The following is a 15,213-nucleotide window of genomic DNA, read 5'->3' as shown; positions in this document are numbered from 1 at the left end:
AGTGAAGCAAAATATATAAATGACAGATTACCCATGGAACTAAATTTCTAATCAGAAAACTGAGCTAATCTCAATTTAGTGACGTCACAAGTACACAATGGTCAGCATGAGTTTCAATTCAGGTTCTGTAGTTGTGTATTTTGCTTACAATACACTTTGGCCAAATGAAATTCCTATGTAAATGAGACCTAAATAAGCATACAAACTGCAGACAGTCTGCAAATGTCACGATAAGTTTAAATGTCATCTCTCTCAATGTTGACAGTCAAAAAGAGAATTTACTTGAAACAGATGACAACATGCATTGTAAATTAGAATCGCATGCTAAAACCTGAATTTTTCATTTGTTTGCACTGCGAAGGCATAAAAATAACTTAAATACTGGGTCAAATCGCCATCTGGCCATCGTCATCCAAGATGCACAGACTGTTTAAAAATCGCATCCACTTCCACAGAGTCATTAAACTTGAAGATTTAAAGTTTATTTATTAGTGTCAATAGTAGGCTTACATTAACAATGTAATGAAGTTACTGCGAAAATCCCCTAGTCACCACACTCCAGCACCTGTTTGGGTACACTGAGGGAGAATTTAGCACGGCCAGTGCACCTAAACAGCATGTCTTTCAGACTGTGGGAGGAAATTGGAGCACCCAGAGGAAACCCACATAGAACTAGGAGAACATGCAAACTCCACACAGAATGACCCAAGCCGGGTCCCTGGCGCCATGAGGCAGCAGGGTTAAACACTGTGCCACCCATTTCTTATAAAGTAATTGTAATATCTTACCTACAAATGGTGGAATGAACAAATATAAGGCCTAAACTAAAAGAGCAGAGTTTTTGGGAAATACTGAGGGAACTGCAGAACTCAGGTGGAGTGATTTGAAGTTTGATACATTAATTGAAAATGAATGAAGGTTAGTGAGGAGAGGAATGATGGACAAACAAAGATTACTGTAGAAGACAAAATGCTGGAAAATCTCAGCAGATCTGGCAGCACCTGTGAGGAGAGAAAAAAGCCGACGCTTCAAGCTTTGACAAAGGATCATCTGGACTTGAAACGTCAACTCTTTTCTCTCCTTACAGATGCTGCCAGATCTGCTGAGATTTGCCAGCATTCTCTCTTTTGGTTTCCGATTCCAGCACCTGCAGTGATTCGCTTTTATTACTGCAGAACTGGATAGACAGCGGAGGTTCAAAGTAGTATGAACTTCTGAAGTCAGGAGAATGGGTGAACAACATGGAGGGCATTTGAAGAGTCAAGTCTGGAAATGACAAAGGATGAACAAGACTTCTGGCAGCAACAGTTGAAGTAGAAATATATGACCCTGGTACAGACAGGAAGGGGGATTTCAGCTCAAGATCAAAAATAATGCCACAAGAGGTAAAGAGCAAACTACAGTATCAAAGGAGTGACACTTGTAATGGAGACCAAAGATAATGGTCTTCTCAGGATTTGATGCCCGAGAAGCAGAGAATAGAAACATATACACACACGCTCGTAAATCACGAACAGGACCTGGGAGCCTTCAGACAATGGTGTAGGAGTAGGAAGAGAGGTCACTGGAGAGATACACCAACTGTATTCAGACAGACGAAAATAATATGTGAAGTGTATACCACAGAGATAACGAGAGGAAAGGAACTGGGGGTGCTTAACCAAGAACCAGCTCAAAACAGACTGTTGCAAACTTCCTGTCCACTACATTCTAATCATGTAATTTTAATACACAATTGTCAGTGTAACTAAGAGTTCACAAACTGGAGGGAGCACATGCTGATCTGTCCTTTTCTACATTCCAAAGCAAATTTAACAATCAATAAATGGAAGAGTTATGTTTTTGACAAGCTATAATTAAAACTGTTGGACAAATTGGTCTGGTTCCTTCCCAAAAGTTTTACCATTTCGTACATTTGAATCTTATAACCATCTGACTTATCTTTCAACTATGTTATCAACATTTCTTTCTGCCATTGTACTCTTTTGGAACTGACCCTTGGAAGTGGAGAGTGGCTGACTGCGCAGTTCTCATGGATTACCAGTTTTGTGAAGATATTTACCCCAATAATCCATGCATTTTTCACTTCACTCAAAATTTTATATAAATAAAAATTGGAAATGAGTTGCAGCACCATTAGCACATATTTGATGACGGTGACACAATTTGGTGAAATCTTAGAACATAGAACATTACAGCGCAGTACAGGCCCTTCGGCCTTCGATGTTGCGTCGACCTACGAAAACCAATCTAAAGCCCATCTAACCTACATTATTCCAAGGTCATCCATACGTTTATCCAATAACCATTTAAATTCCCTTAATGTTGGCAAATCCACTAGTGTTGCAGGCAGGGCATTCATGCCCTTACTACTCTGAGTAAAGAACCCACCTCTGACATCTGTCCTATATCTATTACCCCTCAATTTAAAGCTACGTCCCTCATGCTAGCCATCACCATCCGAGGAAAAAGGCTCTCACTGTCCGCTCTATCTAATCCTCTGATCATCTTGTAGGCCTCTATTAAGTCACGTCTTAATCATCTTCTCTCTAATGAAAACAGCCTCAAGTCTCTCAGCCGTTCCTCAAGACCTTCCCACCATACCAGGCAATATTGTGGTAAATCTCCTCTGCACCTTTTCCAATGCTTCCACATCCTTCCTATAATGCAGCGACCAGAACTCTATGCAATACTCCAAGTGTGGCCGCGCCAGAGTTTTGTCCAGCTGCAACATGACCTCATGGCTCCGAAACTCAATACCTCTACCAATAAAAGCTAACACACCGTATGCCTTCTTAACAACCCTCTCAATCTGAGTGCCAACTTTCAGGGATCTATGCACATGGACACCAAGATCTTTCTGCTCATCCACACTACCAAGTATCTTACCATTAGCCCAAAGTGAATCACCTCACACTTTTCCACATTAAACTCCATTTTCCCCCTCTCAGCCCAGCTCTGCAGCTTATTTATGTCCCTCCGTAACCTGCAACATCCTTCTGCACTGTCCACAACTCCACTGACTTTAATGTCATCCGCAAATTTACTAATGCATCCTTCTACATCCTCATCCAGGTCATTTATAAAAATGACAAACAGCAGTGGCCCCAAAACAGATCCTTGCGGTACACCACTAGTAATTAAACTCCAGGATGAACATTTCCCATCAACCACCACCCTGTCTTCTTACAGCTAGCCAATTTCTGACCCAAACCACCCTCAATCCCATGCCTCCGTATTTTCTGCAATAGCCTACCCTGGGGAACCTTATCAAACACTTAACTGACATTCATTTACACCATACCAACTGCTTTACCCTCATCCAACTCTTTGGACACCTTCTCAAAGAACTCAAATGGGTTTGTGATGCACGATCTACCCTTCACAAAACCATGTTGACTATTCCTAATCAAATTATTCCTTTCTAGATGATTATAAATCCTATCTCTTATAATCCTTTCCAAAACTTTGCACACAACAGAAGTAAGGCTCACTGGTCTATGGTTACCAGAGTTGTCTCTACTCCCATTCTCAAACAAGGGGACATTTGCTATCCTCCAGCCTTCTGGCACTATTCCTGTAGACAATGACGACAAAGATCAAAGCCAAAGGCTCTGCAATCTCCTCTCTAGCCTCCCAGAGAATCCTAGGATAAATCCTATCCAGCCCAAGGGACTTATATATTTTCACACTTTCCAGAATTACTAACACCTCCTCCTTATGAACCTCAATTCGCCCTGTCTAATAGCTTGTATCTTGGTATTCTCCTCAAAAACACTGTCTTTTTCCTGTGTGAATACTGACAAAAAATATTCATTTAGCGTCTCTCCTATCTCTTTGGCCTCCACGCACAATTTCCCACTATTGTCCTTGACTGGTCTTAATCTTACCCTAGTCATTCTTTTATTCCTGACATACCTATAGAGACTTTTAGGGTTTTCCTTGGCCCTACCTGCTAAAGACTTCTCATGTCCCCTTCGGGCTCTTCTTTACTCTCTTTTTAGGTCTTTCCTGGCTAACTTATAATTCTCAAACGTCCTGAGTCTTCACACCTCATAACATGAGTCTCCTTCTTCCTCTTCACAAGAGATTCAACTTCTTTAGTAAACAACAGTTCTCTCGTTCAACCACTTCCTCCCTGCCAGGTACATACTTATCAAGGACATGCAGTAGCTGTTCCTTGAACAAGCTCCACGTTTCAATTGTGCCCATCCTCTGCAGTTACCTTCCACATCCTATGCATCCTAAATCTTGCCTAATCGCAACATAATTTCCTTTCCCCCAGCAATAACTCTTGCCCTATGGTATATACCTATCCCTTTCCATTGCTAAAGTAAACTTAACCGAATTATAGTCAAAGTGTTTACCTACATCCAAATCTAACACCTGGCCTGGTTCATTACCCAGTACCAAAACCCTCGCCTCTCGTTGGCCTATCTACATACCATCAGGAAACCCTCCTGTACACATTGAACAAAAACTGACCCATCTAAAGTACTCAAACTATAGCAATTCTAGTCAATATTTGTAAAATTAAGTCCCCCATAAAAACTACCCTGTTACTTTTGCTCCTATCCAGAATCAACTTTGCAATCCTTTCCTCTACATCTCTGGAACTTTGAGGCCTATAGAAAACTCCTAACCTCTCCTTTCCTGTTTCTAGCCTCAGCCGATGAATCCTCATCAAACGTCCTTTCTGCCACCATAATACTGTCCTTGACTAACAATGCCACACCTTCCCCTCTTTTACCACCTTCCCTGATCTTACTGAAACATCTAAACCCCACAACCTGCAACAACCGTTCCTGTCCCTGCTTATTAAGTTTCCAGTAGCAATTTCACAACTTTTGTCATGTATGCTTGCACAAAGTGCAATCGTCACTAGCCACTGTAGAATGCCAAATAATATTCTGATACAGCTTAACTAAGGTGATTAATCCAAATTCAGCAAGAGTATTACATCTTTTTTCCAATTCTATATTCCCCCCCTCCCCCCAAGCAGGTTCCTGCTTTGATTCTCAGTCTATGCTGATTGAGATTGATTCAGCGGTGGTGCCAGAATGGGAACTATAATTGATCTCAATGCACTTAAGTTGATGGGTTGTTGTTTCATCTGTGATTCACTCCACCACCACACCCCTCCCCCAATACTATCAACCTCCATCATATTCTCCATTTGTGTTTGAGAGTAGAATGGCCACAAAGACAAGATTCCAGAGTATATAAACAGTCACTGCACAGAAGACCACCAACTGGCCAGCCATGTTTCTACTGATTCTCTGCGACAAACATCCAGCACCCTGAAACCATAAACCAATTGTTATTTTCATAAAGGCAACGCAGATCAGAAAGTAAAAAACTGTTTTATGCTAAAGTAAACTCCGGCAGATCCTAATTTTATTACAATGCCAAACAGATTAGGTTGGTGTGGCTTTTTAAGTGAAGTATTCTTTTTAGAACCATACAGTGCAGAGAGAGGCCCTTTGGCCCATCAAGTCTGCACCAACCACAATCCCACCTAGGCCCTACCCCCATATCCCTACAAACTTTACCCACTAATCCCTCTAACCTAAGCACCTCAGGACACTAAGGGGCAATTTTAGCATGGCCAATCAACCTAACCCGCACATCTTTGAACTGTGGGAGGAAACCGGGGCACCCGGAGGAAACCCACGCAGACGTGAGGAGAACGTGCGAATTCCACACAGACACTGACCCGAGCCAGGATTCAAACCCAGGTCCCTAGAGCTGTGAAGCAGCAGTGCTAACCACCATGCTACCGTGCCACCCATTTCCAAATTTATTCAAAATTCTCAAATTTGATTCAAAACACTTAGGTAAATGTATACATTTGATTGGAACTTCTATCTTGAATATGAAATATTTCAAGACCAGCAGATTTCATCCCTTACAATTTTCTGCTTTCCATTCTAACAGCAGTTAAAATAGCATTTGCATAGAAACTATATCAATCCAAGTCCACAGAATGCTTTGGTAGAATTTACTAAGCTATCAGCTCATACGAAACTGATAGCAGCATGTGCTCTAGAAATGACACCCATTTTGCAAGTGTTATCAATTGTAATCTGTGTCACAAAAACGCAAAGCAAGCTGTTCTTTATATCGCATCAAATCAGCAATTGCAGTTTCTTAAACATGTAGTTAAGAAAAAGTTTGGATTATATTTATTTTTATTTGTGTTAACATATAGTGAATTCTTTTAAAAAAGCAAGATGGAGGTTAAAACCTGTCCACAAGCTTCAGAATGCTTCTAATCTATAATCATTCACTTATGTCCATATTCCTTTTTTTTAAAAAGAAATATTTAATTGCATTGTGACATGGCTCAATATGCTATCCTAATCATGAGATACTGAATCAAATAATTATGACATTCGGCAGGGTAAATGCCCAAGAAACATGCTGTGTCACCAGTAACTTTCCTGAATACAAAATTTGATGTGGGCCACATCAATTTAAAACATACGAGTTCAGCTTATCAAATGAAAGATAAAAAGCTTTGTTTGAAATCAATGCTTAAAAAGATACATTACTTCTTAACCTCCTGCTTTTATATATTTCTCACTTTGATACAAACAGGATACGGCAACAGGATTCAAGGCAGATTAAAATGTTGCAGTACCATTTTACTTATGTGAGGAAATTATTCTGAATACGTGAATTGTGCATGTGAGCACAGATCTCTTCAGGCACATGTGCATGTAGGATACAAGAAGCATGTTTATTATAGATAGAAAATAGGAATATTTAGAAAAACTGGAGCTGTATGTTGCTAAGTAAAATATATTTTTTAGCTCACCGACGCCTGTCATATGATGATTGTACCACCCTACCATGGTGGGATTCAAGTCAAGGACCCCAGGGCATTGCTTTAGTTTATCTATTAACTGACCTAGACCACTAAGCCATAAGAGAAAGTCCCGCAAATAATAGTGGAGTGATAAAAGTATTAAAATTGACAAATGGCAAATGAGATTTTTAAAATCTGAAAATAAAATGCTTGTGTCAGCAAATTACAGTAAATGGCAGAACCCTTCAGAGTACTGATAGGCAGAGGGATCTGAGAGTACAGATGTGCAGGTCACAAAGTGGCAAAGGAGGTGAAGAAGATAGTCAAGAAAGCATACAGCACACTTGCCAGAGCCTGGGCATTAAGTTTACAAATTAGCAAGTCATGTTAGTTAGGCCACATTTGGAATATAGTGTTCAATTCTGGTCGCCACACTACAAGGATGTGGAGGCTTTGGAAAGGGTACAGAAAAGATTTACCAGGATGTTGCCTGGTATGGATGGCATTAGCTATGAGGAGAGGTTGGAGAAAGTTGGTTTGTTCTCACTGGAACAACGGAGGTTGAGGCGCGACCTGATAGAAATCTACAAGAATATGAGGGGTATTGACAAAATGAATAGTTAGAAGCAGATACGATAGTGACTTTTAAGGGGCGTCTTGACAAATAGATGAATAGAATGGGAATAGAGGGATATGGTGTCCGGAAGGGTGGGGGTTTTAGTTCAGATGGGTATCATGGTCAGTGCAGACTTAAAGAGCCGATGGGCTGGTTCCTATGTTATAATGTTATTTGTTCTTTCAGAGGCCATGAAGCCCCAACACTCAAAAACACAAATGGTTGGCTACAGTGACTGTGGGAAAGAAGGCTGCCATCCTTACCTGCCTTCTAACATGATGCTGCCTGACCCAGTGACCATTTCAAGCAATTTTGATTTTCAACTAAAAAGTAATTTTGCTCTTTGCCCTCTGAAGCAGCCTAGCATGTGGGTTACATAAAACCCATCCAAAACAGCCACCCGAGACATCAGCCTGTTCAGGCAACCAAGGACAGGCAATAAAAATGTACAGCCATTCATAAGAACATATAAGAACATAAGAAATAGGAGCAGGAGTAGGCCATCTAGCCCTTCGAGCCTGCCCTGCCATTCAATAAGATCATGGCTGATCTGTCGTCGCTCAGTTCCACATTCCCGCCCTCTCCCCATAACCCTTAATCCCCTCTCATCAAAAACCCATCAACCCGCGTCTTAAAAATATTTAGCGAGGTAGCCTCCACCACTTCAACGGGCAGAGAATTCCAGAGATTCACCACCCTTTGAGTGAAGAAGTTCCTCCTCAACTCCGTTCTAAACCGCCCCCCCCCCCCTTTATCTTGAGGCTGTGCCCCCTAGTCCTACTATCCTTTCTGAGCAGGAAGAGTCTCTCCACCTCTATCCTATCCATCCCATTCATCATCTTATACGTCCCTGCCTATTACACACATATCTTCAGAATGACTATATAGATTTCACATAACAGAAGTAAAATTTCAGTTTCTAATTCTTTTTTACAGATCCAATATTTTGTAATTCCTTTCCTTCCTATTTTTAAAAATTCTCATGGGCAATGGAGATCGTTAAGTTTTCATACAGCCCTACTGTACTGCAAGCTGCTGTCAACCAACTAGACCAAAAAGTGCAAGCGCCTTCTAAAGTGCCTGGGACCCAGAGAGGGGTCCAGTCAGGCATGGAGCTCTTTAACCAGATGGAAAATTCTTTACAAACCAACCGCGCAACGCCAAGTCAAAATAGGCTCAGTTTCAAAGCAGGTACAGAAAGCAAAAAAATGAAGAGAGCAAAAAGATGGGATCATAGAAAATTACAGCATAGGAACAGGCCCTTCAGTCCTCCAAGCTGAAGGGCCTGTTCCTGTAATTTTCTTTGATCCCATCTTTTTGCTCTCTCCATTTTTTGCTTTCTGTACCTAATCAAGAGAAGAAATCTGAAGTAATTTCATTGTCAACTGTGTGCCCTTGGAGGAAGCTGCTATTAACATTTTACAGATCAAGTATGCTATTCCCCCTATCTTATTTACTGCAACAAAAAAAATTAATTTCCAAATATTAACATTACAAAACGGGGTGGGGGGGGGGGGCGGGTAGAGAGAAAGGCAAAAAAGATGCTTTCAAAGAGGGGAAAGGAAAAGACATCTTGTCCCCAGGATGCAGAGAAACAGGAAACTGCTGAGTCAAAGCAGAGCACGTTTCAATGACTTCCACCCCCTTTCCAACTACCACCACTGGGGGTGTGTGTGAAAGAGAGAGAGAGAAAAAAAGGGGGATTCCCAATTTGAGTACAGGTTCAACATTTATAAGAATGTGGGGGGGGTGGGGTGGAAAGGGAAGTGGGGAGAATCCAGCCCCTGGAGACAGGGGAGGGGCTGGCAATGAAGCGGGCGGATCAGGCCCGGGGCCCATCCCGCAGCACACCCCACCCCAAAAAAAAAGAGGGGGGGAAGGAAAAGGAAACCCTTCCAATTAAATGCCCCTCACACCCCTCTCTCTCCCACTCCTCCTCCTCCCCCAGCCAAAGGGGGGGGGGTTAATTAAACATAAACAGGCGGCGGCTTCAGTTGGCGGCGATCCCCGCCGGCTGCCGGGCGCCATTTGGAGGCAGCCCGGTTGGCCGCTGTTTGGAGATGGTATTTGTGGACCTATTTAATGCTGCGGTTTATATTTGATACCCCCCATGCCCCCCTAACCGCTATCCCGCCCCGCCCACCCCGGCACCGTTATTTTTTTTAATCCTGTTTCCCCCCCCCCGTCTCCGTACCCGGATTTCTCCGGTGGGGTTTTTCCTCCCCTCCCCCAGTCCCGGGTTTTCTCCCCCGAGCTGGTTTCCCGGGTCCCCGGTTTTTCCGCCCCCTCCCATCCCCAGGCTGCGTTCCCAGTGCCCGGGCCCGCTCTCTCCCCCCCTCTACCTTCATCAGCCGCTTGCTGCCCGCCATCTTGATCAGCCGAACTTCCCAGCGACCCCCGCGCTTCCTGTCTCCCCCTCCCCGCGCCGCGCAGCCAATCAGGAGCCGCCGCCCGCAGCGGGGGGGAGGGGCCTGAGGGCCCAGAGAGGCTGAGGGAGAGACACACACTGACAGAGAGAGAGACACACACACTGACAGAGAGAGAGAGAGAGAGACACACTGACAGAGAGAGAGACACACACACTGACAGAGAGAGACACACACACACTGACAGAGAGAGAGAGACACACACTGACAGAGAGAGAGACACACACACTGACAGAGAGAGAGACACACACACTGACAGAGAGAGACACACACACACTGACAGAGAGAGAGACACACACTGACAGAGAGAGAGAGAGACACACACACTGACAGAGAGAGAGACACACACACTGACAGAGAGAGAGAGAGACACACACACTGACAGAGAGAGAGACACACACACTGACAGAGAGAGAGACACACACTGACAGAGAGAGAGAGACACACACACTGACAGAGAGAGAGAGACACACACACTGACAGAGAGAGAGACACACACTGACAGAGAGAGAGAGACACACACACTGACAGAGAGAGAGAGACACACACACTGACAGAGAGAGAGACACACACACTGACAGAGAGAGAGACACACACTGACAGAGAGAGAGAGACACACACACTGACAGAGAGAGAGACACACACTGACAGAGAGAGAGAGAGAGAGACACACACTGACAGAGAGAGAGACACACACTGACAGAGAGAGAGAGACACACACACTGACAGAGAGAGAGACACACACTGACAGAGAGAGAGAGAGAGAGACACACACTGACAGAGAGAGAGACACACACTGACAGAGAGAGAGAGACACACACACTGACAGAGAGAGAGAGACACACTGACAGAGAGAGAGAGACACACACACTGACAGAGAGAGAGACACACACACTGACAGAGAGAGAGAGACACACACTGACAGAGAGAGACACACACACTCTGACAGAGAGAGAGACACACACTGACAGAGAGAGAGAGATAGAGAGACACACACTGACAGAGAGGGAGAGATAGAGAGACACACACTGACAGAGAGAGAGAGACACACACACTGACAGAGAGAGAGAGACACACACACTGACAGAGAGAGAGACACACACTCTGACAGAGAGAGAGGGAGAGACACACACTGACAGAGAGAGAGACACACACTCTGACAGAGAGAGGGAGAGACACACACTGACAGAGAGAGAGACATACACACTCTGACAGAGATAGAGAGACACACACTGACAGAGAGAGAGACACACACACTCTGACAGAGATAGAGAGACACACACTGACAGAGAGAGAGACATACACACTCTGACAGAGATAGAGAGACACACACTGACAGAGAGAGACACACACACACTGACAGAGATAGAGAGACACACACTGACAGAGAGAGAGACACACACTGACAGAGAGAGACAGACACACATACTGACAGAGAGAGATAGAGAGACACACACACTGACAGAGAGAGAGAGACTGAATAGGGGCCCAGAGAGAGAAAGAGACAGAGAGATTGAATAGGGGCTCAGAGAGAGAGAGAGAAACATCGAATAGGGGCCCAGAGAGAGAGATATTCACACTGACAGAGAGAGACACACACAGAGAGATAATGGATAAGGGCCCAGAGAGAGAAAGACACACACACACACTGACAGAGAGAGAGAGACACACACACACACACACACACACACACAGATAATGGATAAGGGCAGAGTGAGGGCCCAGAGAGATAGAGATACAGTCATACTCACAGAGAGACACACACTCATAGAGAAAAATAATGGGTAGGGGCTCGGAGAAGAGATAATCGATAGGTGCCCAGACAGAGAGGGAGACACTCACTGACAAAGAGAGAGACACACTGACAGAGATAGAGATAATGGATAGGGGCAGAGTGAGGGAGAATGGATAGGAGCCCAGAGAGAGAGAGAGATACTCAGAGAAAGAGAGACACAGACTAACAGAGAGATTATGGATAGGGTGATTACGGATAGAGTGAGGGGTCACATATGGGGACAGAATGAGGGATAGGACAGAGTGAGGGCCCTGAGACACTGAGGGAGAATGGATAGGGGCAGAGTGAGGGCCCTGAGACACTGAGGGAGAATGGATAGGGGCCCAGACACAGAGACACACACATACTGACAGACAGACACTCACTCACTGACAGAAAGATAATGGATAGGGGCCCAAAGACTCAGTCACAGAGAAAGAGAGACATACACATACTAACTAACAGACAGTGAGAGATAATGGATAGGGGCAGAGTGAGGGTGAGGGATAGGAGTCAGTGCGAGGTAGGTGCAGAGTGATGGTTCACATGGAGGAAATGAGGGATAATGGGGGCAGAGCGAGGGGTGGGGACGCAGTGAGGGGTCACTATGGGGTGAGTGATGGCTAACATGGAGCACCAGAGTGAGGGGTAGGAGCACAGTGACTCCTCAGATACCGGAGCAGTCCATGTCCAAATGCAGCAAGACCTGGTCAATATCCAGGCTTGGATTGATCAGTGGTAAGTGACATTCACACCACATAAGTGCCAGGCAATGACCATCCCCAACAAGAGAGAATCCAACTGTTGCTCCTTGACATTCAATGGCATTACCATCGCTGAATTTTCTCACTATCAACATCCTAGGGGTTACTATTGACCAGAAACTCAACTGGACCAACCATTTAAATTTTAAACTACAAGAGCAGCTCAGAGCTAAGAAACCTGTGGCGAGTAACTCATCTCCTGACTCCCCAGTACTGTCCACTATCCACAAAGCACAAGTCAAGATTGTAATGAAATACTCTCCACTTGCCTGGATAAGATCATCAGCAACTCTCAAGAAGCTCGACACCATCCAGGACAGAACAGCCCGTTTGGTTGGTACTACTTCCACAAACGTTCACTCCCTCAGTCAGAGCAGTGTGTACCATTGAAAAGATACACTGCAGGAACTCATGGAGGCTCCTTCGGCAGCACCTTCCAAACCCACAACCACTACCTCTAGAAGGACAAGAGCAGTAGATACCTGGGAAACCCACCAGCTGGAGCTTCCCCCCCCAAGTCATTCACTATTCTGGCTTGGAAATATAATCCACTGTTCCTTTACTGATGCTGGGTTAAAATCCTAGATAAAAGCAAATTACTGTGGATGCTGGAATCTGAAACCAAAAGAAAAAAATGCTGGAAAATCTGAGCTTTGACAAAGGGTCATCTGGACTCAAAACATCAGCTCTTTTCTTCCTCTCCTTAAACACCTGGCTGGGATATAAACAAAGATTCTCTCTTTACTAGATAGTTGCTTTAACTAACTAAGCAATGGGACCAAAGCCCATGATCTCGTAATCTGAAAATCCTGGCCCCACTTATACATTACATGCACTCTTACAGAATTGGAGTGTTTATAGTGTAACGGACTGTGCCTTTAAGGATATAATGGACTTCATGTTTGTTTTTAATCTGAAGTAATGCAATGTCCTGGGGTTTTATGATCCTTTTGGAACTGCTGGTGAATAAAGATTGACAGGTCAGGCAATGCTTGGGGGAAAGTTTTTTTTTTGCACAGGAAAGTCCAGGCTTTATTTTTATTTTGCTCAGAAGCTGTTTCGACTTGAGATAGAAAGCATCGTCTTTTGTTTCCCTCTTTGGAGTTGGAAATTCTGTTGTCTGTGAGTTGCTAGCTAGAAACTAGTGGAGACAGGCAATGTCTCTCTCTCTCTCACTCCAGAGGTGTGCTGGAAGTTCCAGGACTGGGAAGCTTCAAAAAGTTTTAATCTGACATTTTGAAAAGACTAATTCACGGCAAGTGTTAAGAAGCTAAAAATTCCAGCATCACGTGGGCATACTTGCTTTTTGTACCAAGTCTGGAAAGAGATATATGTTTGTGGGATGCTGTTTGACTTGGAACGCCTTAGTTGGCTGTTAATGTTTGTACTATATTATGGTTGTTTATTGTCATTGGTAAAAGTTTTCTTATTTTAACTGTGTGCTTAAATAAACTTTGTTTGATAAAAGCGGGTCCCCTGAAACATATCTGGAGTGAAACACCTTATGCACACCATTACAAAAATCAAATGTAAGGTCTCAGCTAACTCCACAAAACAACTTAGAGTTTCTGCCCTGGGTCTTAACATCAGGAAGCCATCCAAAGTTGCTCCCAGCTTCCAGTAAGCTCACGTTTGTCTGCTGCACTGAGTCGCAACGTCCTTTGTCAGAAGTGATTGTGAAATAGAGCTGTGTATCATTGGCATACGTGCAAAGTATGATGTTATGCTTTTGGATGAGGATGCCCAGGCATAGCAGGTAGTTAAGAAATGGTAGGGATCATTAGGGAATTCCAGAGGTAATGATATAGGAGTGGGAAGAGAAGCCATTGCAAGTGATTCCCTGGCTGTGAATAAATAGATTTGAATAAGCAAGCACAGTCCCACCCATCTGGATAACAGGGGAGAGGCCTTGGAGGATGACCATGTAGTCAGCTGTGTCAAAGACCACAGACAAGTCAAGAAGAACACAGTGACGTACGATATAATTTGTGAATTTATCCTCGGACAGCATCTTTCAAGCCCACGACCACTTCCATCTAGATGAACAAGGGCAGCAGATACATGGGAACACCACCGCCTGCAAGTTCCCCTCCAAGCCACTCACCATTCTGACATGGAAATATATCGCCGTTCCTTCGCAGTCATTTGTTCAAAATCCTGGAATTCCCTCCTTAGCTGCACTGTGAGTCAACCCACAGCACGTGAGCTGCAGCGATTCAAGAAGGCAGCTCACCATCACCTTCTCAAGGGCAACTAGAGATGGGCATTAAATGCTGGCCAGCCAGCGACGCCCATGTTCCACGAATGAAAGAAATGGTCCGGTTACGTTCTGTAGTTGCACAGGAAACCTGGTTGATTACAATATGGAATTATGAGAAAGATGGGTATGGATTTGGGAAGTGACAGCATGTTCAAGGATTTCAGAGGGGAAAGAGATGTTGGAAATGGGGCAGTAATTTGCAAGTGCAGAGGGGTCAGGAGTAGCTTTTATGAGGAGAGGACTGCACTGTGTGTGGTCCTGGTCATCACATTATAAGAAGGGTATGATTGCACTGGAGGGATGCAGAGGAAATTCACCAGGATTCTGCCTGGGATGGAACACTTTAAGTCCAAGGTTGGGTAGGCTTGGGTTGTTTTCATTGGAACAGAGAAGACAGAAGGGTGACCTGATCAAGGTGTACAAGTTTATGAGGGGCATGGACAGTGGATAAGGAATAGCTGTTCCCCTTGTTCCCCTTAGTTGGAGGGTCAGTCACGAGGGGACATAGGTTCAAGAGTCTGGAGGTTTAGGGAGGATGCGAGGAATAATATTTTTACTCAGG

General features: G+C 44.2%; 1 protein-coding gene across 1 annotated transcript in view; it reads right to left on the bottom strand.

Annotated features, from left to right (window-relative positions):
* The window catches only part of LOC145355743 (ubiquitin-conjugating enzyme E2 L3), a 51,959-nt gene extending 42,129 nt beyond the window's left edge, over positions 1–9,830 (bottom strand). Inside the window, exon 1 of the mRNA XM_080208074.1 lies at positions 9,770–9,830. Within this exon, the coding sequence (XP_080064200.1) occupies positions 9,770–9,796 (27 nt within the window). The 5' untranslated portion in view covers positions 9,797–9,830. The remainder of the gene's footprint in view (positions 1–9,769) is intronic.
* Positions 9,831–15,213: the final 5,383 nt, after the last annotated feature.

The sequence above is a fragment of the Carcharhinus amblyrhynchos genome, chromosome 20 (genome assembly GCF_965287045.1).
Source record: "Carcharhinus amblyrhynchos chromosome 20, sCarAmb.v2.hapA, whole genome shotgun sequence".
In the NCBI taxonomy this organism is placed as follows: Eukaryota; Metazoa; Chordata; class Chondrichthyes; order Carcharhiniformes; family Carcharhinidae; genus Carcharhinus; species Carcharhinus amblyrhynchos.
The sequence above is the reverse complement of the archived record's forward strand: the minus strand, read 5'-3'. Positions and strand labels throughout refer to the sequence as shown.